Source organism: Phalacrocorax aristotelis, chromosome 2, assembly GCF_949628215.1.
Source record: "Phalacrocorax aristotelis chromosome 2, bGulAri2.1, whole genome shotgun sequence".
Taxonomy (NCBI): Eukaryota; Metazoa; Chordata; class Aves; order Suliformes; family Phalacrocoracidae; genus Phalacrocorax; species Phalacrocorax aristotelis.
In genome coordinates, this window is record NC_134277.1 from 53983889 (window position 1) to 54008691 (window position 24803).

A 24803-nucleotide genomic window follows, 5' to 3' on the forward strand; every position below is an offset into this window, starting at 1 on the left:
GCTGGCTGCAAACACCCCTAAACCTCTTTTGGAAATCCTGCATTTAGGCTCCCAAGAGCTCAGCAGTTTTCACATTTGGTTCTTAAGCAACTAAATACGGACTTCATGCTTTTACATTTGACAACCTTAAACTACATGTGTGATTCATGCAGTTTGCTCAGCTCCCACCTAAGGATCCTCAGCTTACTTGCAAGCTAATAATAGTATTTAAGTGCTAAAGTGAATTCTCTAGAACTCTTGGCATGCTTTCCTTACATTTACATACCATGTGCCCAATTCAAATGAAATAGAGACTTTCATTAGGAAAGACAACAGGGAAGGTAACTGTGGGCAAAGAGCACCAATTTTTAAAATGCATTTATCTGAACAAAAAGGGAGCTGAAAAAGCAACAGTAAGGAAAAGAACATTTTAGCATTCCCTGAATTTTAACTTACCCTCATAAGGAAAAAAAAAGTTTATGAAATCATGACCTGTTTTGGCCAATACGGAGGGATAAAAGTCTGAAAGACGGCTCCTTTCTAGTAAGCTGTATGCTGAGTAAAGGTAAGAACCACTTATTGAAATAACTGGTTGCCAAAAAGTACCTTTCTGCCTTCTACCCAATGCCCCCCACCCCCCACCCCCACCCCCACTCCCCCCGACAGTATTTAGCCTTTCTAGAAAGGCAAGATATATATACTGCTTGGTGGAGGCCAGACAGACAGTCAGCACAGACATCCTGACCAGCCGGAGAGCATGAGCATATTGGCTGGGCAATTAGCACACTTGTAGCTCCAGAGCAGCCACAGGATATATTGTCTCTAGCTGGGTTTATTATTTGTTGGGATATAAAGGAAATGGGACACAAATCCATAGGAAACCAGGCTCTGTTAGCTCTGGTGCTCATGGAATAGCTTGTTTTATTTTTTCAGGAGATCAGAGCAGTCAATTGAAGTCCAAGATGTCCAGATGTCTGGTCACACTCTTCTGGGCTTGTAGCTAGTTAAGAGTGGCCAAGAAAAATATTCTTTAAATTATAACTAAAATTGGTTTGGACACTTTCTAAGTAAGGAGAGGGAGGAAAAAATACAAGTTTACCAGTTAAGGGTGCTCTGGTTGCACATCTATAATTCAAAAATATCTCAGCTTTTTAAAAATAAAATGAAACTTTGAATGCAATTAGCCCATATGCTGAATTAAGCCCTAAATCAAACAGAACACATTATTAACTTTTGAAAACTAGCTACAGAACACGCATAATAGAATTTCATTAGCTTTTCTTTAAAAAATGCATAGCCATGGAGTACTTTCCTCATAACTGCTGCATAGTGCAGCTTGATATAATACACATTACAAGGTGTGGTGTCAAAAACTCCACAGGAGTCTTTATGGTCTATTTCATAAATAAAATAGCTATTCCAATTTGTCCAAATACATATTTATACAGTAGACCATCATGGCTGAAACGGCTGAGGAGGTAAATCATGAACAGTATTCCAGTATGAATAAACAATTGCAGTCTTTTTGTTGATGTATTTCTTCATGGCAAGGAAATAACACAAGAAACAGGACCAGCAGGGGCCTATGTCATCCTTTAGTCCCACTTCCTGCTCTCACAGGTGCCTACAATGCATAACCCCACCTTTTCCCACCTTTTTTTTTTCCCTTTTTGCTTTGAAGATACATAATTTTTTTTCAGTATTTCTATAAAATCAAATAAAAAGGATGCAGAACCAGGTGAAAGTATCAACCTTTTACTCCTAAGGCTTGGTCCAAATGCCCTTGAGTTTGGTTTAGCTCTGCTGGTCATTTTGTCAATTAAAAAAGCTGCAGAATGATTTGTGATGAATGAAATTTTCTGCCCCAAAAGACACCTTTACTGCAAAACTAATCATGTGTACTGCTAGTCCTAGATGACTGCAGTCCACTTTGAAAAAACTTCATCCATAAAGACTCACAATGACTTACGTAAGACTGCGTTAGGATTATTGATCATGATTAAAATACATCTACATTGTTGCAGTAGGAAGCTTTCATACTGCGTGCTGCAATTTCAGCAAGGTCTATCAATTCTTCTTTGTCAAGAACAAAGATTTAACCTCCACTGCAAATTCCCATCTTTGTCTGGAGTTGAGAGCAGTCTGTTAATGTTATTTGAACTCAGGTTTAGTGTTTTCTTTTTTTAATATGAAAATGACCTTGGTCTAACATAGGATTACTAATTTATGGAATTGACGTCAGTGGTGATTTTTCTAAATCAAGCCCAAAAGAGTACATTTCATTACATTTTTACAGCAGGATAAACTAAACTGTTGAATTTTCCACTGGTATGACCACTGTGTTTAATTAGTGATAACTGTACACCAGCCATGTAGCTTGAACAGCAACATGCCAAAACTAACCATAGTTAACTTCGGCAACAGTAGACAAAAGAGAGTCTCCAGCCTTTTAGTAGACAAGGTACTTTTTCTCTCTGCAACAAACTGCTTTGAAAAATAATCCTTTGATATTATTTTTTTTTTTAGTTTAAAGTGTATCCTTTAACAACGTGACTGGTTTTGACCCACTTCATAGAAATTGGCTGCATTTAAACTGTACTCAAAGCTCTCCTGTGTACAGTATGTTCTTGTACCTCCTATGTTGTTTTTACTTTGGAAAATTAATATCTGCTGGAACGCCAGAAATGTCTGGTGTGTTAATATGTGGAGAGCGAATCAACATGAGTGTGTGGGTGAAGGAAAGGGCTGTGCATGTACATCTTATCAGAAATTGGCTGAATTAGCAAAAAGTTTCTAATTACTATCTGAGATAGCAATCATCACTGAAATCCTTATGATTTTGCCTTTTGCCTGTGTTACGTCATGATGAGATTTACAGTACTTCTGGCGCAAAGGTGGAATTAGTTCCTTGCAAATGGCAACTGCTAAAATACTGATGGCTACTGCTGTATGGCAGTGGGTATTTAAGCTCTTTGACTATCTTACCTGATAAAAGCTGGGAACGGGCTTTAATCACAAAAGTTTAGAATCAGCTCAGCATCATCACTCCTAAGCATACTAAACGGGTCCATAGCGAGACACCTCTCCAAAAGGACCCCTCTGTTTCATGTGCAACAGAGGAGCATGCCACTGCAGGACAGTGGAACAAGCCTCACAGCCTCATGTACAATACAGACAGGACCCATACGAAGAGGCTAAAGGAGTAAGGTTGTTTATCCTGAAATCTTTGGGGAAACCTAAGAGCAGTCTGCCAGTACCTAGGAGGAGGTTACTGGGAAGATGGAGCCAGGCTCTTTACAAAGCTGCATGGCAGTAGGACAAGCAACAGTGGTCTGCCCTTAATTTCACATGTACCTGGTTCCTAGATGAGTTATTTTTACTTTGAAGGAATCTATTTCTTGCCTCCTTCTCCCATGAGACAATTACCACAGGTCATCATTCTCTGGCAGCATTTCTGAAGGAGTCACTGTACTATCTTCTTTTTAACCCCTTACAGTAGAGGGTCTGTAGTGCTTTGAGGGAATGGCTGGCCCCGTTATTTTACTCCCCCTCTCATGTTACAAAACAACACATGAGAAAAGTCAAATGAGACTGAAACGTAAGAACAGAGGCAAGACAGAGATTGATAAATTCATGACACTAATGACATGTCATGATCGAGCAGAGGTCTATGCAAATTTCTTCTCCTGAAACTAAGCTAACATGAAATCAACTGCTGGTCCGTTGAATCCTCTTTCATTTCTCCCTCTGATCAGTATTATATCAAGTGTTTCTGAGGTCGCCACTTGTATTTCATTTCATTTTGATACTGAAGACTTACAAACTAGGTTTATTTTATTACAAGTTACAGGTTTCAAAATAATTGAGCTGCAGAGTGAAGAAACAGGTATTTAGCATATGGAATTTGTGCAATCCAAGAGCACCCAGAATTGAGTTGATCAGCAAAACCAATTTGATTTTAGACAAAAGAACAGGAAACACTCTCCTTAAAAACCTGTTCCTTCTTTCAGAAGCCTTCTTGTAAATCATAAAACCTCATTTCAGCCATCTTTCCCTATTTGGTAAAATACTTAAACATGTCCTGAAGGAAATACATAATTGTAGCCCGTTAAGTTCCGCAGAGACAGGTCTCCCTGTTGACTTAAATAGGACAAACTTAAAGATAAGTATTTGCGTAAGTGCTTTGCTGACTGGGAGAGAACACAAGTGATACCATAAGATGATAATTCCTGAAGTGAAGAGTAAAGGGATAAAAAGGTGATGGTTAAGCTAAACATCATACAGACAGAAGGACAGCTTTCTGTTTTGCTTTCCACTGCTGACCCAAGACTGTGGCTCAGACTTCTGCACATCTTTTTTCCTGCAGACAAATCATCTGCAAAGGTGTTGGATTATATACACACATAGTTGGGCTGTTATTTACAGATATAAAAGGTACCCTAAAAGTTACAACTCTATTAATTGCCTTATTTTATTACCTACAAATTTCACAGGCCAACTATTTCCTTCAAAATGTAGAACCTCAGATTTGACAGAAATAGTGTCATTTTGAAAAAATAAAATAAAATAAATAACCCAGGCATTTTATTTTAAATTTACAGATTTATAGGAGAGAAAATCTGTGTCCAGCAATAACCACCTGTCCTTTAGTCACCTCAGAAAAGATGGCAGAAAAGCAAACATACTTCTACTATATTTATTTTCTCTGAAAGAATAAAAAAGAATTTAAAGAATTTGAATAAAAAAAACTTACTTTCAGTGCAAATAGGACAGCATCCTTTTCTGTTCAGGATTTTACCCTAATTGGGAGAAAGACAGGCTGGTTTAATGAAAGAGTTTTTCGAGCAATGACTGTGTTATGTTGTAAGGCTGGATAAGCCTTAGAAAATATTTCAAGTTGTGTTTGAACTCAATGCCCTGGTTTCAGCTTCAAATATCAGGTGCTAAAAACAGACAGAACTATTCAAAGAGCTTCCTGGCAGTCTTATAAGAAATGAAATACTAAAAGGGTTCTCTGTTACCACTTTTCTCTCTAGAAAGTATGTGAGAATTTTGGACTCATGTATTCACAGATATCTAAAGCAGACTAGTCACTGGGTTAACAGATCACTACCTTTCCCCCACCTCCCATGCGAACCCTTTTAGTCACCACACAGAGGCAATCTGCTCTACCCCCACCCCCACACTCCCCCCAAATCATTCATTTTTCCTATAAAAATGAAGGAAGGAAGCACTGGTAGAGCTCTAGTTTGGCCAGATTTCTTTCATGGTTAAATCTTGTGGTACATCTCACAAAATCATATTACCAATCTCCCAGTGAAATAAATGGGCATGCATCCAAGGATGTGCAACATCTAAAAGCAAACAATTTGGTCTAGTCATAGTAATATGGACAGAAGTTTGAGTCTTTATTTACCTCTCTGCCCAGGTCAATTTTATTTATGGTTGTGTATTATACAAGGCTGGTTAGAAGGAGGCATTAATGTTCCTTTTTAGTCTTCATCAAATGAAAGATGTTCTATCTGATTCTACTTAAATTCCCTAAAGCTAACTGTCAAGCTAGAGGGTAAGCCTGGAAAATTTCAGGCTGAACAATGTGTTTTCCCAAGCAAAAACTGGCATGAGTTATAACAGAACTTATGGTGATATTGGAGCTCGCCCACATTCCCATACAGGGAAGGAAGAGGCGTACGGAACTGTGTTGCTCCTCAGCACCGACCCTTTGCTCCATCAGTAGTTGAACACAGAGAAAGTCCCCTTTGTGGGACTACTGCTCCTGTTTCCCACAAAGCAGGTGAGCAAGGACTGGCCAGGAAGAGCAAGCAAATGGAGCTGTGCTATTCTGCCCACCCAACATGCCCAAAAGTGCAGAAAAGCTCATGAAAACAGACAAGAAATAGGTGGCAGGTCTATGCAGAGAACGGGGAAGTGGCACAGGCAGAAAGCCCTATCGCTGTCTGCCTTGCTTTCTGCCTACAGTGCTTCCAAACTTTGACAATGTGCATGGGGAATAACCAACTCCAAGTACCTGCTGGCAGACTGGAGTGGAGCGTGCTCTGTCCTTCTGGGTACATCTTGTGCTTGATGTACCCAGGTGGCATGAATGAGAGCTTGGTGATGAGTGCACGTGGGCTCACAATCCACAGGGCATAAAAGTTCAGTAAGCCTGCCTTTGAAAGTGCAACTGCATGTGAACAGACTTGAGTCTCCTCTGGACTTGAGAAAAGGGCTGGATCAGCTTTTCACTGGCAGTGTGGATAACGCTTAGATGTTTGTGTGACCATCAGGCCCCAGAGCAAAGAAAATAGCTGAGGAGCAGGCTGCAAAAGGGAGACCTACCAAGCACCTGCTAGGACCAAACCCCTTAAAGGAGGAACCATTAAAACTGTACAGAAATAAGGAGCTGGGCTACTCTTATTTGTGTGAATGGAAGACGTGCAGCTGAATGCCACACACACGCGCGCACTGTTCACAGCCACTGCACAGCTTTACCTCTCTGTTTCAATAAAAGAGTTGAAATCATCAGCCGAGCTGGAAGTGGCAAGAATTCAAGTGAAATTGGAATCTCCTAGGCAGCCTGCTGAGGCTGGTTACTTGAGCCACCATGTTGGCCCAAGATCCTGTTTTTGTCTTGTAGAATAAGGAAACCCATTATTGCTAACATGTGCTGCAAGACTTCGTTAGCATTGAGGGTTCCCTTAGGAGCGGGCTAAGTGATGTGATCCCATTTTTCCCTATGAATATTTATAAGCAGACCACATTTGAGTCTATTTATTTTCTGGGATTTTTCTTCTTTTTTTTATGAGGTTTTCAATTTTATGTCTGAGGTTTTTATTTTCTATTTTTTTAAGGCAAGACTAATTGCGGGGGGGAAGAGGGTTGTTTGGTTGTGCAATAGCAACAGCTGTTGTTTTTTTGTGCCTCATTTGGCACTAGAGTAAAACAGCAACTTTTTGTTTGTAATAATAACAGATGTGTATAACATTAAATGCAGTCTGTGCTAGAGATGGGAGAACGTGTTCTGAATAAATTTGCAACTCACTTGAAGTTCATGGGTTCAAAATTTACCCACAGAGTCATACTCTGCAAATGTCTTCCCATGCTGTGAATTTAATTCTATTAACTTTTGCACAGCCTCAGAGCTCAGAAAAGGTTATATGCTGTAAAATTCACCAAGCCCTCCTCTAGAAGTACAAAAAGAGACATGTCCATGACCACTGACCATTACCACAGGCTTACACTGTTAACAGGGAATGCAAAGGTGTAAGCAGAGAAGGCAAGGCAGAGAACAGTAAGGATGGGTAATGGAAAGAAGATGGTGCAAGGCAAGAAAGAGGTTGGAGCAGCGCTAGGGCAAGCGAATAGCAAATTAGGTAAGAAAAGGTCTAAAGGATCTCTGAAACTCAGTTTTGCCAAGCGTTGAGACTACTCCCTTTCTATGAAGTATTTAAGCGTGTGTTCAAGCACACATGAAGGGCCTACTAACTTCAGCAGGACTGGGCACATGCTTAATAGCTTTGCTGGATGGGGGCCAATGTGTACCACACCTTGCAGGCTGACACTCCAGGTAACTGAGAGAGGGAGACTATGTGGAGTCAGTGGTCAGAAAGTAAGAAACAGAAACCACAAGCCACAGGGCTCACTAGAAGGCCAAGGAGGACTGATTTTACTATAAATGCAACAGGAATTATTGAATTTGTGAGACGTTATTGCCTCTGCTGCAGATGAAAAGCAGCTAAGAAAGATACTTCCTGTAATTACTGATACAGGATTAAATGCTCCAAAAAGAATAGAATAAAAGAAACAGAAAAATGTGCCTAGCCCTATGAAGAAAAACAAATGGCAGAAACAGTCTTCGAAAATATGTCAGCCTGCCACCAACACAGTGAATAATACAAATGATTGCACAGTATTGGAAATTTCAGCAGGATTACCACTTTGAAACACATCCTTTCAAGAAATAATTGGCCAAAATCCATGATGATAAATTAAATAATATTCTGTCACAAAAAAAACACCCCACAACGTTATGCAAAGAGTATTAAGACTGCATGGTAAAGCATTTAAGTCAAGGAATAATATTGTAAGTTGTTTGTGAATCTTCAATCCTTTCTCAGTTGTCTGTATCATAACACAGTTTCAATGAGATAACTTTACGTGGCCTGACACCCTAAGGGACACTAAACAGCACATTATTCCACAGCAGTCTTCAATAGTCAGTAGAGACTGCTTACTGCCAAAAATATTGTGAAGGGAAAACAGAAATGGAGTTCACACCCCTACAGTCTGCAGAGACAGCAGCATAACTCTACGCGTGGTACCCAGACTTTGAGTGTCAGAATCACTAATATATCTTTATTTTGAATAATGTGGTGTGTTTAATTAATGTTTATAGATTTTTGTGACAGAATATCTCATCCAAGAGAGTAGAGCACACATGAAATGTAAATTATTTAAATCCATTAGCATACATTATTTGCTTTAAAATTACTTGGTACCCACTTGGAACAGGAAAATAAATCTCCCTCTAGAGTTTATATTCGTTCTCCTACTTATCCTTCCAGCTTAGCTTGGAAGAGCAGAAATGCAATGTGTACCTGTGGAGGAGGGTGGCTTTGCATGCAGCTTGCTGTAGATTCCATTTTAAGGGACCAGGCTGACTGGTTAGATACTGGAAGGAATGGTGCTGCAGGGAAACAAAGCTGGTCTTTTCAGCCCTAAAGAACTGGACCATGACTGAGGACTCCACTTGGAGTTCTAGGGCAGTTTAGGACTTTGCATTAACCTTGGAGCAGGTGTGTAGCAGTGCTAAATGAGTTCATCAGTCAGTCAGTTATACTGCTGCAGGACTGTGGATGGCGAATTTTTACCCACCACTACTTTCATTTTAGAAGCCACTTCAACTGATCATCTCAATGCTCAAGTTTATATATGGGTACTGCTGAAGTAGAGTATTTCACTTGAGACCTATATTAAGTCATATTAGTTATTTGATCCCAGAAGCATCTTAAACATTTAAAATGCATCAGCACAGGCAAAATACAAAGGAGATGCAGTGTGTGCCAGGTTCTTGGCCAACAAAGAATTTGAAGAGGCCTGAAGGGTCCAAGCTCTCACCTCCTGCTCATACTGTGAATGGCCTGAACAAACCTAATTCCCTGAGCCACATCAGGTTTTCAGAGGAGCAGCTCCATTTGTTCACACTTCCTAAGATGTATGCAACATCTCTCGAGACACCTATGAGCAGGAGAACTGCCCTCTGCAGTGAGTACCAGAATGACAGGAAAAGGATGTCCCCCTCTACTGAGGATGCAAGCATCACTCTTGCAGCCCACTGGCACAGCAGAACAGGGAGCGCCAATGTACAAGCTCTGTATTCTACCACTGCTTCTGGCTGTCAAAAGTTCACACGTATAAAATTTTACAAACTAGAGTTTGTCATTTAAAATTTTATACCAAGGTGTCTGTGACTCATATTTTCCCCACTGGCTTCCAGGATGGAGAAGGAAACACTGAGAAGGTGTAATGCTAACGACTTGGCTCTCTCTTCTGCAGCTCTGTTCAAAGATCTGCCCCTACATGAGGTGCTATTTAGAGCTCCCTCTTCTGAAAGCTTGAGCCATTAAAACAAAATAATTTGTCAGTGACAGAAATCCAAGAAACAAAGGCTTACTTTAGCTTGAGGTTTCAAGTAATCATGATTTTTGAAGCAATTAAGTAAAGTTACAATTATACCACTCTGAGTTCACTTCAGACTTTCAAATAAAAAATACTCAGACTGCAACCTTAGAGAAAGCAGCATGGCTTGGTTAAAATAATTTGCTTTGCTTTGTCTAATTTACATTTTCAACCAAGCATTAAGCCTCATATGCACTGAGAAGTGCAAGTACAACAACCCCCTGTGGCTTGCCTTAACAACGTGCATGCTCTTGAAATGTTAACGTAGTCATCTCACCACTCTATAAAGCTATTAAATATATGTGAAAGAGATGTTCCAGTGCAGCTACTTGGGCCAGACAAAGTTAAAGGGAGGCAGAGAAAAGGAGCACAGAGTCTTCAGAGCAAAGAGAGAGGCAGGAAATCCATATTCAGGGTAGCAGTAGCACACTTAGGGAACGCCAGTCTAAATTAATATGCCAGAGGATCCCTTCTCTCCAATCTGCATGCCCCACTGCCATGCACACACTTCCAAGATACACTAAAAAAGATAATGATGGAGAAAAAAAAAGAGAAGAAAGTTCTGTTCTTTTAAAAAACTCACATGAGGACAGCTGCTGACTGGAATGCACTGTTTCTTGCGACACTCTGTCTTGCCTTTCACACAAGCACAGATGGTGCAGTTCACAGAGGACCACATCTCTCCATCCTGCAAGAGGGAACATGATATAGTATCAGCTGGGGTGGCAACAGGAAGCTATTTCAGCAATGTATCATTGCACAAGAAAGGATGACTTTCCCTGTTGGCATTGTGTCGTTGTTTAGTCTAAATTATTTTGAGGTGTCTGTCCATGGCCAGTCGGATTAAAGACAAATATCAAATTCAGCAGGGTTTTCTTCCCTTTGGCCCTCCAGGTCAGAAATTTATTTTTCAAAGGCTAACCAAATCACATTTGCATTTTTCATCAGCGTCCTGATTATTTGCATTGTTTTCTCGCCAGAATATGCCTGAGATGTGATCACACCTACCATACATTTTCATTTAAGCTCACATAATTAGAAAAACCTGATTCATTGGGTTGAGTGACGTCTTTAAGTTGTTGCACGTGAAAGTGTTTGATTAAGATGTCAGCATACAGTGAATTTATTCCCAGATGCAGCATCATTTTGACTTAGGGCAGGAATAGTTGAATAATGAATTCTAATTTAGATTACTTACAGCACTTTCACAGATACTTGATCTGTTAAACATCTGAAAGTGTTTAGAAGAGATACAGTGCTGAACTTCTCAAATGCAAAGCAGGTAAGACAGTCTATGTATGGCTCAAAGTATTAGGTGCAGAGCAAAATACACCTCATGGTCTCGTCCCCACTTACTTGTGGAACTGCCCTGGCTCTTTTTTACGCAGAGTTGCATTTGCCAACTGTGGTTCCTAAAACATTCTGTCTCACCCAGTTACAGTCTTGTGCTAGCCCACTTAGAGCCAAAATGTGCATGCTTTCTGTTTACAGGGCTGCTGTGAAGGAAGGGTGAGGATAGACCTGACAGGAACAGGCAGTCCAACCAGACAGCTGTGAACAATTATGTGCCCACCTCAACACGATGTTCTGACCAGAAAGAAAAACAGACTAAATCTGAAATGCCAAGGAGCCTAACTTAATCCGCACAGCATGCTTGGTCAAAGGCTGACTCTACCCTATCTTTTGTTTCCAGGCCATATTACGATTGCCTGGTGTTCCTGATGCAGAACATGTTCTTGTGGGCCTCTAATGACTACTCTCCAAGCATCTGCTAAGGTACCAGAATATATCACAGCTGACTGCATGCAGCTACCCTGATTTTTGTCTCACAGCTGTTTTTGCGCCGGAGCGCAAAAACACATTAGCTGTGCCTATTCTACCTGTGTTAGACCATTAACTTCAACAGAGTGACACTGGGTTTACCTTTTTGCACACAAGGCCAGGAATGGGTGTACTGTCTCGTTATTTTTTCTTACTCCATATAATACTTAGTAATATAATAAAATCTTCACAAGAAGTAGAATATTTTAGTTGGGTGTCTAAGAAGCAGGCATTTGTTCCTGAAGCACAATAGCACCAGTGTGAAAGTGCCAATCAGATGGAGTATAGTCTCAGCGTACAGTAGGTTCACGTGTAATTTCCAGAATAAACACTTCAGCTATGTACACAAAAGATGGAATAAATGGGAAGCAATTCTGGCTGAGCAAACTAAGTATTCATAAAGGATTTAACATTTGATCTGATTCAAGGGTCTCTTAATTCACAGATGGCCCATGGGGTGACAGAATCTTTTTCTGACACAGTGTGAAAAAAGCTGCACCACTTGGAAAAACAAACAGGGCCTCAGCAATAGAAGCAGTGTTCTGCAGAGAATCCCTTGTGATTTGAAAACATTGGGTGAGAGTGCAATAGGTAACAGTTATTACATGGCTATCCCAATATAAGATGTCAGGGGTGCTGTCCTTAGCAAGGACGTGAAATGTAGTAAATCAAGATGAGTAACTTTCAGCCAAGATGAACTTTGCACAGCTCCTGTTGGCTCAGCTATGGAAGAGACTCTTCAGCTCAGCAGAGAAAGTCTACATACCACTCAGAATATCTTCTCCATGAATATCAGTGTTTGTCTGGGAAAGCAGAGTATTACTATCTCTTACTAAAAATGCATTACTTGTATGAAGCAGCAGCTTGAATCTCTACGTATGGAGAGGGAGACAATATGTTACATCAAGGAAGAACTAAACTTTACTGTGTATCAGAGGAATTTACACAAACTCAAAAAAAATAGCAGATGGCAAATTTTGCAAAGCTTCTGCAAAGCCTCAGAGTTGTTCCATCATCAACCAGGATGGTGAGGATTCTGCTAAAAAACAAGCCACAGTATTAATTTACAGTAAATTCATTCTGTTTCATCTGTCACAATGGCATCTATTCTTGAGCCAAACCTGAAACTTTACCTGGAAGATCTTATTGCCAAACTTGCACACTTTTGCTTCCTCAGGAGAGATATATGAGACACACTCCTTGCAGCAGTGCTCTTTGTTTTCATTGCATTCACCAGCAAGTAAACACCTCTTCTTACATATCACTGTTGAATCCTAGGTAAAAGGACAAAAGGGAATCATTAAATCATCACCAAGATTTTTGTGCTCCTGCATATCCTTACCACAACATTTCTGCTTGCTCAGCCCATTGTGTTCACCCAAGCTACAGCCCAACTGCTTTGAATAGGTCAACTCAGAGAAAATAAAAATTATTTAGTGGGTTAAGGGAATCTTTCATGGTCTGTGAATCTAAAGCCCAGCTTGTACTTCTGTTGGCTTGCAAAATCTTACGGGTTCGGTGACGCTTTCGTATTTTGTGCCTAGGTGCAAAAGTGCAAGTGGTCACAGTCACGTTACAAGAACTAAAAAAGAATCACTGCCCTTTAGCAGACATGTGGTAATTCACCATTTAGAAACTCTGCTTTCACTGTAATGCAAACTTGAAGCGGATCACATAATCTGAGTAACTTCATTTTGTGTCATACCGAGTCAGGCATCATGTCTCAGAAGAGGCAGTCACTTTCTAAACTTTCCTAGCACAAGTGCAAGTGCTCTTCAGATCAGGTTCTTGGGGACCACACAAGGTGCCAAAGAACAACAGTATCAGGGCTTACAGTTCTACAGCCCTACAAATTACTGCTAAGCCAAACAACCAGCAGCACACAATACCAAAGCACTGTGGACTCACCTTGCATGTACACGTTGTGCAGTTGTCATAAATAAATGAGGACCCATTATCATATACATTACTGTGGAAAAGGCAGCTTCCAAATGGGAGGTCAAACACTTTCCTCTGTCCTGAATATAAATAAACAGTAATAGAAACAGAATGTAGTTGAAAAGATGCCATATTGTCAACAAAAATAGTAGGGCTTATTGTCACCAGACCAAATTCATGTACAATGTGTCATTTGCTATGTGTTTCCATTTTGGTGTGAAAAAAATATGTGCTTTTAACAGTTCACTGTTCTTCTAGCACATATTCATCTGTAGAAATTCTACCATGGGAGGGAATATAAATATGATTTATGGCATGTTTATATTGGAAAATCTTTCTTCTCCTTCTCATCATAAAGTGCACAGTGCAGCTCAAGGAATAAGAAGTAAGCACCGCAAACTCTTAGGGTCGGTACACTTAAACTAGTTTAAACAGTCTTTAACTTAATGCAATAACTTAACAAATAAAGCGGCCTTAACTGGTTTTAGCATATCTACCTCAGGGGTTCACAGCAGCCAAACTAAATCAACTCAGTGGCACCGACGCAAAAAATCATAGGTGTTGTCCAGTCTCATTAAGATAGCTTGGTGAACCATGTTCAGACAAGGTTGCAAGAAATGCAGTCATTTGCATTGTTTATGAGCAGGATGAGGGCAACACAAGATATTTAGTTTCCATAACCCATAAAATACTTGGGTTTCATGAGAGTGAGGCACCATTTAGAGCATTATACAGGCAGCATCAATATAAAATCTTTCCTGAAGTCCTGAACTCCTGCAAGCGCTTTCAGATCCCAGTTGCGACACACTTTGCAGTTCTGCAAGCTTCTCTTATTCCTCAGCTTCTTTCCTAATAGTTTATTTTAAACAAGTGACCATTATGATAGATAAACATGAGCTCTTTACAATAACTCACATGAAATCACTATACTTATCTACCTGGTTTTGAATACCTTCCCCTGTTTACTTTTGGTGGCAGCCAACTAATAAGTTCTTTTATGAGTGGCTGCCAGTCTCACGGCCTATCATTTTTGAGGTCTGGTGTTAGATAGGCATCAGTTCCGAGGTAAGGAATGGGCACTATAAGTACACACAAGAAGTCATTAAGCACTACAACAATACTTTAGCTCTCAGACCATGAGGTCTTGGCACACTGCAATTCCTTCCCTTTTCAATAATTCTTAATAAATGTAAAACAGCTTAAAAGAAAAATCTTCCATTTTCCTCTGAGATATAAGCAAACAAAAGGAAAAGCACACACCAAAACCCACTGGATTAGCCTTGAGTTTTTAAAAATCTAATGTTAAAATAACTATTAAAAAAAAGTTAAAAAATAATTGCTATTGTTCAGTTAGACACAATTTAAACATCTCCCTCTCACAAATTAGCTACCTTGGATTAATCTGTGCTTGCATAACCAGCTTTCCTTTTACTGAATTTGTGTCTCTGAAAAGGCTTAATTCCTCTTGCAGGACTAACATAAGAGATCAGTTGAGGATGCTCAGTAGCCCTAAAAGGAACTGCTTTACATCCATGCACCACTTATGGGCAAAGTCTAGTCATAATCCTGCCTGTAACAACACTTCTGCTGCTCTATGTGGGGCCAGGACTTCAATCACATAATTTATGTCAACAAGTGAACAAAAGTCTAATTCTCTCTCACACCCTCTTGCAATGCCTTGCAAACCATCCAGCACAATTCTGGGTGGCCAACCCAGTTCAAATAGTTGGTAAAAAACCACTGACAAAGGAGCTACCACTTTAAAAGATGTGGTGGTGAAGATATTGGCTTAATGGTTGGCTTTGCTGGCTCATAACCACTAGTTAAGCTAATAATTCAAGTCCCAGTAGAGTCTACTGCATTCTTCTAAGCTATATACACCGAGTATCAGGAATTCAATTGCAGGGAGGTCTTTCACATGATACTTTAAAAACCATGCCTCAGCACCCCTGAAAACATTTCTTTTTCCCAACTGCCATGCAGTGTGCTACACACCCTTTGACGCTACCTCTGCTCCAAAACTTCCAACACTTCCCTGTGAATAGACATTATCTCTTCACAGGTATATGACATGCTGAAGACCATATAAAATGAAAATAATTATTATCAGTGAACTCATTTACAGATATTTCTAAGAGGGGGAAAAAGAATCTGTAGAAAAATCTCCATGAAGCAGTCAAAAATTAAAGCTGGTTCTAAATGCCTAGATCCAGGAGGGGAAAGTTCAGCCAGGAAAAGCATGGGATGGAGCGGACCAGGAGAGGACTCTTTACAGAAGGAAAGGAAAAATGTTCTCCACCAAAATAGAAGCTCAGCATTTGGACTGTTCTTCTCTCCATTCCATTCCTCTACTGTATTCTTCTCTGGCGCTGTGGTTAAATGTTCCAGGCAGATATTTATCTGTAGCACTTCTCAATTAGCAAATAAATAAATAAATAAAATCAGGTGTATTTCAAGCAGTCAAAAATATTAAGTATTATGAGAGGCTGGAATTCCCTATGGCTTGCTGCCTCCAAGACCAGACTTCTCTGTACCCCTAACCTAGTCCTGGAAACAGAAATTGTATAGTACTAAAGATATGGTCAAAAAGACAAAAAGTTTCTGTTGAAGAACTGGGAGTTTTCAGCTCTGAAAATTTTCCAAACCTAGTTACAACCTCATAGACCAAGTTTAAGCTGATTTACTTGGTAGGATGTAAGTGTTCCTTGTTTATGAAATAGAGGGACACAGGCTGAGGAACCTTAACCTGTGGGATCTGTGGACATGGTAAGGGCAAGATAATGACTCTCAAAAGTCACTGCCTTCCTTGGCATGACTTGGAAGAACTAGCCCTTCTTAAGAACCTCTGACTTACTCCTTTAAAATGTGTTGGAGAGACATAATTGAAAATATTCCTGGCTGAAACTGTGATTCCACCTTAAGAAGGCAACCATGAGGCAGACTCCTGGGTCCCTGGCCTCTCTGACAACAGCTTCTAAGAATGTAATTTCAGTCCAGAAGTTTTGTCTGACCTGCATTTCCTCAAAACCAAGAATGCAGATGCACAGTTGAATAAAAATATGAGAGGGTGAGGCCTTTTTCTTGTGGCAAATTCCAATAAAACATTTCCTCCCACCTCAACCTCCTTTGTAAAACACATGTAATGAAGGTGGAAAACATCTTTATATTTGTCTCTCTAAGCAAGCCAACTGGTCTATGCTCAAATGCTCTTCTGCAGCTGCTTGCTTAGTACTACCCATCACAACCCTACGCAGTTACTCTGAGTACCTGTTTAAACCTGTAGATTATAAACTCCATTGAACAATACTGTCTTCCACTTCCCAGAATTTAAAAGTATTGTGAAATACTGGTATAAAAGATGCTACACAGAAATATATCATATTAATTACAAAATTCCAATGGAAAAACCCACTCACCTAAGCATTTGGGGCAACACTGACCAGCAGGAATATGACTGAGGTGCTGGGGACATGAGAGAATCGGGCAGACTTCTCGGATGCACTGTGTCCTGCCACCCTGAAGGAAAATAGGCTCAGTTAGAAAATAAAATGAAGCAAAATGTCAAGTAGACATGCACACACCCACAGAGACTGGTAACAAGTCTTGAAAAGCCTTAGCCAAAGCAGTATTTGCCAACAGAAATTTCTGCTTGCAGCAGGCTTACAAGCAGCGTGTACAAGATGTCCTTCAACACTTTCTATATTGCTTGCAGAGACCTTGGATTATTCATATTTTTTCATTCTTTCAAGCAATAGTTGAAGAAACAGTGTCTTTCTATCTTACTTCTTAGTGTGGATATGAGAAAACCAGGGAGAATAAAATCTTTATCCATGAACCTGTCCGGATGTTAAAAAAAATTATTGAGCAATTTTTTATATTATTCTTCACCTCCTGTGCCGTGCCCTTCTAGGCTTGTCTGGGACAGGGATTAAGTGCTGAAGCAAGATGAGAGCAGGTGTTCTTCCACTATGTCCATGACCTCAGAAACCAAATAAGCCAAAATCACTTAAGAAAGCACATTCTTGTTAGACTCCGAGTCCAACTATGCAAACCCAGAAGGTCTGCTTTCTTCAGAGGACTGAAAACCAAGAGGGTATATGAAATTTTGAGAATGAATGTGGCCAAAAAACAAACAAAAAAAAAGCAACCTGGACTGGATATATCCTGGTGTATCAACGAATATCAGAAACAGAGACAGGCAAAAAGCACAGCAGAGATGAAAGCACAGAATATATGTCTAAGATAAAATCAGTCAAAAGAGATCCTTGTTTTCATTCTGCTCTGTTGCCTCATTACTTCACCATGCTTATAGAACACTGTGTTTAGCTCTGGACCCTCTAACAACAAGTGCTCCATACGCTCATGAGAGGTCCAGGTTCTTAAACTCTAAAAATCAGTCCACCTCTGTCTTAGCAAGAGAAGTCAGCCCTTTTCATCTAACTGCCCTGCCTTATTTATCACTCAGAGCTGCAGGCTCATCCCAACAATAAGCTTTGTGTTCCTGAATGCTGCGATGGAAGACTTATGAACAGTCTCCTCCCACCTACATGCTGGATGCCTCTCGAGGCTCCCTGGGGAAAGATGGAAAAAGTTGTTCATTTTGAAGAGCTCTGTGCCTGAAATGATGGTATGCCATTCCACTCCTAATGGCCTCAGTGAATCATGTAAAAAGCTTTTACATATGGACAGACCCACATATACACTATTATACAGAAAATAACATACTGACTGTACCCCCATTCTGTAATAAGTTTTCAGGCACTGAAGTCTACCTGTCCCATGGGGCCACCAAAGCATCCTGAATGCACATGGCTAAGGACTGCTCGTAATTCTTTCACTATGGCATGCAGGAACACAGAGTTTATTGTAGACTGAAATGACTGCTCTAAATTTAGGGTCAGACCAGAAGCTTGACAAAATGAAATGAATTCTTCACTGATGTTCCTTATGATGCTCAGGGAATAGCTCTGTGAGAAGAGACACAGGTGCAGAATGCAAGAGAAAATACCAGAGTAGAGCTCCTTGACGCAGCGCTGTCATTCACCCCATGGAAAAATTCTAAGAGAAGACAAAGCTCAAACTTTGGTGACAATTCAGCAAATGGGAAAGTAGGGCATGGAGACCTCAGCCAGTCTGGTGACAGGATCAGGGAGACATCCATGGAAGATAAAGCAATGCTGCAACACATGGTAAGTGCAGGTTCTTTCTTGCAGCCTTGCTTCTGAATTTAGTACTCACACATCTCTATGCCTCTGCAGAACTGCTCTAGAGTCTTGCTTCTCTGACAGAGCGAATCAAAGCTTAGGTTTAGCACATTATTGAGACATTGCCTTTGCAGTTTGTTGCATAGAATTTTTTGATATGAAATGTTATGTATAATATTAAATATTTCTTCATTTCAGCCTTTTGTTTATAGCTCCTTTTATACTTTTTGTACTGGCCCTTCCTCTGCTCAAAACTAACTCCAGTTGCATCTCTCTTTATACCCCACTGCTACTCTTGCTTCTGGCTGTAATGCTGCTTTTTAACATCAAAAATGCTTTCTAGCTCACTTCTGTTCCAGACAGGATCTTCCAGACTTGAATATCATGCTAGGGTGCAAGTTCAAAAACAGTCTGAAACAAATCAACCTGTACCACTTAAAGTAAGTGTAATTCTACTTGCCCTACAGAGCTTAGAGAGATAGCTCATTGGGCACTATAAGGAAATGTCAAAACATACAAGATATTTCTATTTTCTTGAAAGCCTCAGTTATCACAATTCAAAAATTACAAAGACTTCAGAATACCAGCTTTCAAAGCAGGATTAGCTAGCATTGCCAGTGCTTTAAATTGCATGGAATAGAGCCATGTAGAAAATGCAGTGCAATAAAAGTTCAACAGAAAAAACAAGGGGAAAAAATAACTCTGGAGAGCAGACAGCAAAAAAGTTGGCTCTGGACAGCCTAAGCCAGGGTGGGAACTATACAGTAAACACCGTGCCTCCTCCACCTCCCAGTTACATCTACAGCTTTTAGCTCACATTTCCCTGTTAAGCATAATACCTCCCATGCACCCAGAATATTCCAGGTCTGAAGCAACACCTTCCAGTAAAACCAAACCTGAACTGGAAGACAGTGCAGACCAATGAAGTACAAGTGGCACCTGTGACCTGTGTGAAATGCTATTCAAGAGCTAGGCAAATAAATCCTGGAGCAATAGTTATATGAAGCCTTAGACAGGGGATGCTGCTTGCAGTCCATAGTCCTTTGGAGGTAACAGATTTTGTAAGAAATCTACAGGCTACAATGAAAAGATTCACTATCCACCTCAGAGACAAACAGAAACACAGTAACTCCTGCTGCCACCTCTTATCTGCAAAACAAAGCAAGAGGCTCCCTGGCATCTGCTCGGAGGGCAGTATGGACTGAGGTATCATCTCATCTCATCAGCTTTCTCAAGAGACAGGAGAGAGGGGGACATGAAATAGCAGTTTCTAACTCTCCCACGAGAGGTCCGTCTTTGAGAAAGACAGACAAACTGTCTCTCCTAAAATGAAAGCATGGACCTAGTCTAGCTACCCGTCCATCCACTTCTGCTAAGCTCCTACCTCAACTATGATACTTCACTATTCAATAAAGACACAAGAAACTCGGTAAAGTTGAGAGACACACCCACCCAGGCTGTGGCTGACTTTGCTGGAGATGGTGGATGAAGGATAGAGTGCAGTTTCTGGGTAGGCTACCCACATGCCTGGTGCACAGCATGTATGCAGCCTGCATGCTAGGACAGATGGAGAGAAAAATGTCTGCAGAAAAAAATCCCCAAAGGTTGGGAGCCTGCTGCAATTAATCTCCAAGAGCCCTGGGCTCCATCTACCATGTAGGCGAGAGTAGTGACCACCAACAGCAGAGCTGCCCTTGTCATAAGCAGACTTTGAAAGCATTCAGGAAATCTGAGGAGAACAGAGGTTTCCATACTCCCAGTTGGTTTGCTACTGATAACAGGTATGTCTAAGCTTAATAATATTTTATATACATGATATTTAATGTTAAAGGTTAACTTCAGTGTTATCAAGAACCATGTTTCTTGTGGGCATCTAATCTTCCATTTCACTTTCAGGCTTTATCTCTGTGTTTTAGTGAAGCTATAAATCATCTCAAAAAGATTCCTCCTTAGTTTTGCCCTATGTTCACCTTGTGCTTGAAAGACTCTGCTAATCCTCCGACAGAAGTGAAATTTCCATTGATTTTGCAGAATATTTTATCTAAGTGCTGACATTAGGATTCAGCTCACAGTGGATTATTGAAATTTATTTTTAATTTTCCTTCTAGAAGAAGTGTGAAAGGTTTCATTTGCTACCAGTGAGTCTATCCTTACGGGGCGGGGGAAGGTAACAAAATTACATTTCTTTCAATTCCAGGATACATATTCCAGATATTTAAAGCAAGGTCAGAAGCACACTGTAGCCACAGCAGGGGTTGCTGTAAGAACTAAGACAGATGTTCAAGGTTGTCTCCAGCTATAAAGATTTACACCACCAGCATGAAAAATACCTTTCAAAGTTCAACAACTTGTCTGCCCCATGCCAGTGGCGAGAGAAGCCAAATAAACACACAACTGTATGACTGTTTTTCTTCAACTGCTCTAGCACAGTGCAGGTGTCCACAGCCACCACAAACATTATCATTTTTGTAACAGCAATGGCATAAAGGCAATGAGTAGGAATCTGCTGTTGAAGAGATAGACATATCATTTGAGATTCAGATAGAGATGAGTATTAAGAGATTAAGGCATACCAGGGCTCCTATTTCACTACACCACATTTGCTGATGTATATAAGTCTTCCTACATGAATTGGATAGTGTATTGGCTTGCATACACTTGTTGGTCACCAGAAGGTCTGTCTAATGTATTAAATATTGTGTGAGAGTAAAGACTTCTGCTGCCTCCCAAACACGTCCTAAATACCTAAAACAAATCAGCAACAGGTACTACGCAAACATCTTCAAGACACCGCTGGAATCACATGCTGTAAACCCATACCTTGGGTTTACAATCCTATGTACAGCCCCGTAAGTAGACTTCAGGCTCAAAAGTGAGAGGATACTGTATTTAGAGTGGGGTTTTAATTTGGAAATAAAATAGGTGTTCTTTCCCAAATCAGATGAAGGACACTCTGGTTCTTATGCTATAATATATAAGTATAGTTCTATACTTACACACCTATATATCTTATGCTAGCAGCAGTATGTGGCAGACAGACTCTGGGAGTAACTTCACCCTTACACAGTATTTCAGGGTCCCTGAAAGAGCCGTGAAAGTTCCCTGGAAGGGTCACAGGAATAAGGTTTTTAGGAAATGCACAAAGTAGCAAAACAGTTCCCAGCATAAAAGCAAACAGCACATCAATCAGTTCAGCAAACAGACAGACAGACAGGCCAGACCTTCCCACATCCCTGCAGCCTGATCTATTGTCTAGACTAGGATTTTTTAAATGCCTCTTTAGAAAGTATTGGATAAAATTCAGAAGAGGGAGATCTTGACCTTCCGTTCAAAATAACAGGTATTTATATTGCCTTGTGTGTGCTAGACTTTCAAACTCTGGCTCTAGACCTCAAATCCTATTTGCTGAGGTATCACTGCTATAGGAAGGCTTTAGAAAGTGGTCCTAGTGACAGTCTAAAGTGGTGTCCTAAGAACTGAATGTGCAGCAAATGCTCTAAAGAGGTCACCTTCGGTTTAATACCAGATCATGCAGATCAGTATAGATATAAATTATTGCCTTAAATGTCTTAAAAATTGCCTAAAAGCTATCATATTAGAATAGTAAGCTGCAAAATTCTAATGAATAAATTTCTAGAGCAAACTCTGGGAAAAAGTAAAGGCACAATTCCTAAACTATCCTTTCCTGCTGTTCTCCCTCAGGTAAGAGTTTGACTGTACTATTTCTCCTTCCATGTGCACCCTTACGGTACAGGTTGTTAGGGGTACCATGTGTGTCATCAACAAGATGTATTAATAAGAAAGTTCCATTAGTTGTCTTCAACTAATGTAAATTCACGTCCTGAGCTCCTAGAAGATTGCAGGTATGACTGCAAAGTGGCACAGACTTAGAACATCTTGACCTAAAACCAGGAACTGAAAAGCCTCCCTCTTTTGGAAGTTAATCTCTATGTGGTTGTATCCAGCTGCTGAGGAATTAACTAAATTATCCCTTAGTTAGTCATTTAGGGTAGGATGAAGCCTCTAAATACTGTCATGCTTTCCATCAACCAAACACCATGTGTACAAAGTGCCTCGTGTAAGTGCCAAGCCAATTCTGTCTTGCCATCTTTTCGACTTCTCAAGAGCCACATTTCCTGGGATTGTTTAGATGAAGAAAAGACATTTTCTTTTTTTCAGAGGGAAGTGGTGTGCTGTGTGTGTTTGATGAAATATCACAGCATCTTCCACTCTCTAGAGTGAAGCATGCTGTTCTGGGGTATAGCTCTCCACTTTGAAATCAGACTGCTGGGGAGCTGCTGGTCCTGGTTCTTTCAGGTTTCAGAAGACAACTTGCACCAACTCTCCTGTGGGAGGAGGTGCAGGACCAGGGTATTTACTGCCTTGGGTGAAAGGGAACATCCTGGAAAATGAAATCTTGGGTTGCACAGTAGCTTTCCTTAAGTATGCACAGGCAGAGACACTGCTCCTAAAATTTCACAGTTGCTGGACTGCAGAAGGGCTCCTCGGGGAAGGTCACACAGTGCTCTGGTCTCAGCGGGGGGACTCAGCACAACCAGCACTTAGTCATATTTCTCCTGTCTAATAGCACTGTGCAGAAGTGTCACTGGGATTATACTGCATCTGGCTTCACAATCCAGCTGAAATCAAATCTCTCGCTGACCCAACAGCCTAGCTGCAGAGTCTAACAGCTGAACAGCCAGCAGCCCTATCCCCTCCAGGGCTTGCGCACTGAGCTCTTGGCTCTGTTGAAAGTGATGTTGTAAATAACCCCTCTTTACTTGGAAGCCTTCAAAGATTTAATCACTGTGTGTACTTTTTCCCCTTTCAGGCTGAGTTCCTAAGGAAAGAAGGCTTATGCGGGCACAAAGGAGGCACACCTGTAGCTTGTGAATCCCTGATCAGCTCCAGCCACAAATGATCAAAGGACTCCTCCAGAAAAGGTATATAGAGATAAAATAGCAAAAATCAAAATGACATTAGGATCTCAAAGACACTACGTTCCTACAAGTTTTGTCAAGACCAGACTGCTGCAGAAAGTAAAGAACCCCCAATTTCATTCCCAGAAGGGACACCAGAAAGCATCCCACAGTGTCAGGCAGCAGCTGGCCGTCCAGGCAGCACCTCCCAGACCTCCTGCCTTTTGCTTGGTGCTGTGTCATGGAGGTCCTGGAAAAAAGCTCAGATTATTGCAGTCAGGGCAGATAAAGGAGCAAGGGCCACACATCTGTAGAAACAGAGCTTCATTACTTCTACTGCTCCTGGAACAATATCTCTATTTCTATGTTAGCAGGGGCAATGGGACCTAAGACAGGTCTGTGTCCCATGCCTATTGCACCATTCCCTGGAGATGAGGCATTTTTCTTCCCGTCTTTCCTGATTTTTTTTTACCCCCAGTACCTACACAGATTCATGATACGTGTGTTCCAGACTGGCCTGCAAATACCCTGAATGCTGGATGCTTTCAGCAGGAGCCCATATACTTGTTCTGCTCTGGGAGCAGTTATTTTATTGATCCTTCTCATGGACAGTTCAACAACTCAGGCTTTTTCCAGGGGTAGATCTGTTTCTCTCAACAAATCTCTCCTGCAAGCAGAAATAACGTGTCCCACAAATTATTCTGTCTTTCATTAGGTACTCTTTAATGTCTCTAAAGTTCCATGCAGAAGGCAGAGCTTTCAACCCTGTAATAAAAGTGCCTATTCCTTCTTCGGCTAGTTGATAGTGAGTTAAAAAAATTCAACAGTATCTCTGTACATCTCAAAAATGTCTGGATTCACACTGCACCTCAAATGCCTTTGTGGACTGTTTAGTTAGCCCAGGCACTATTCCTAGCAACACAGCACCTACTTCTCAGAATTTTTTTCCCAGTAAGAGAGTACCTAAAGTTATCTTCATATTCCTAACTTTACCAACAATGCTTAATGCGACATAGCAGGTTAGTTCTTGCTTTCAGCATGGAAGTGAATGGCCAGCATCTCAAATCCAGCTTTTCCCCTAGTCTGAATCCTTTCACATCACCTCCACCACTTGCTGCCATTTCACACACTTACTAATCAAACTCTTTTCCTTGCTGCAGGTCTCGTTAAACTGATTGCTGCCACTGCGCCCTGTATAGTCCGTGCTGGGTAGTAGTATCAAAAGGCTTCAGACTTCTGAAATTAACACTAGCTCTTTATTAAT

General features: G+C 40.7%; 1 protein-coding gene across 6 annotated transcripts in view; it reads right to left on the reverse strand.

The window, feature by feature from the left end:
• Positions 1 to 24803, reverse strand: part of BMPER (BMP binding endothelial regulator) — a 153992-nt gene that overhangs the window by 61317 nt on the left and 67872 nt on the right. For all 6 annotated transcript variants that reach the window (XM_075083606.1, XM_075083607.1, XM_075083605.1 and 3 more), the window contains 5 exons: positions 16833 to 16932; positions 13387 to 13496; positions 12612 to 12752; positions 10241 to 10345; positions 4733 to 4778 (listed from right to left, as the gene is read on the reverse strand). In XM_075083606.1, coding sequence (XP_074939707.1) covers positions 4733 to 4778; positions 10241 to 10345; positions 12612 to 12752; positions 13387 to 13496; positions 16833 to 16932 — 502 coding nt within the window. The remainder of the gene's footprint in view (positions 1 to 4732; positions 4779 to 10240; positions 10346 to 12611; positions 12753 to 13386; positions 13497 to 16832; positions 16933 to 24803) is intronic.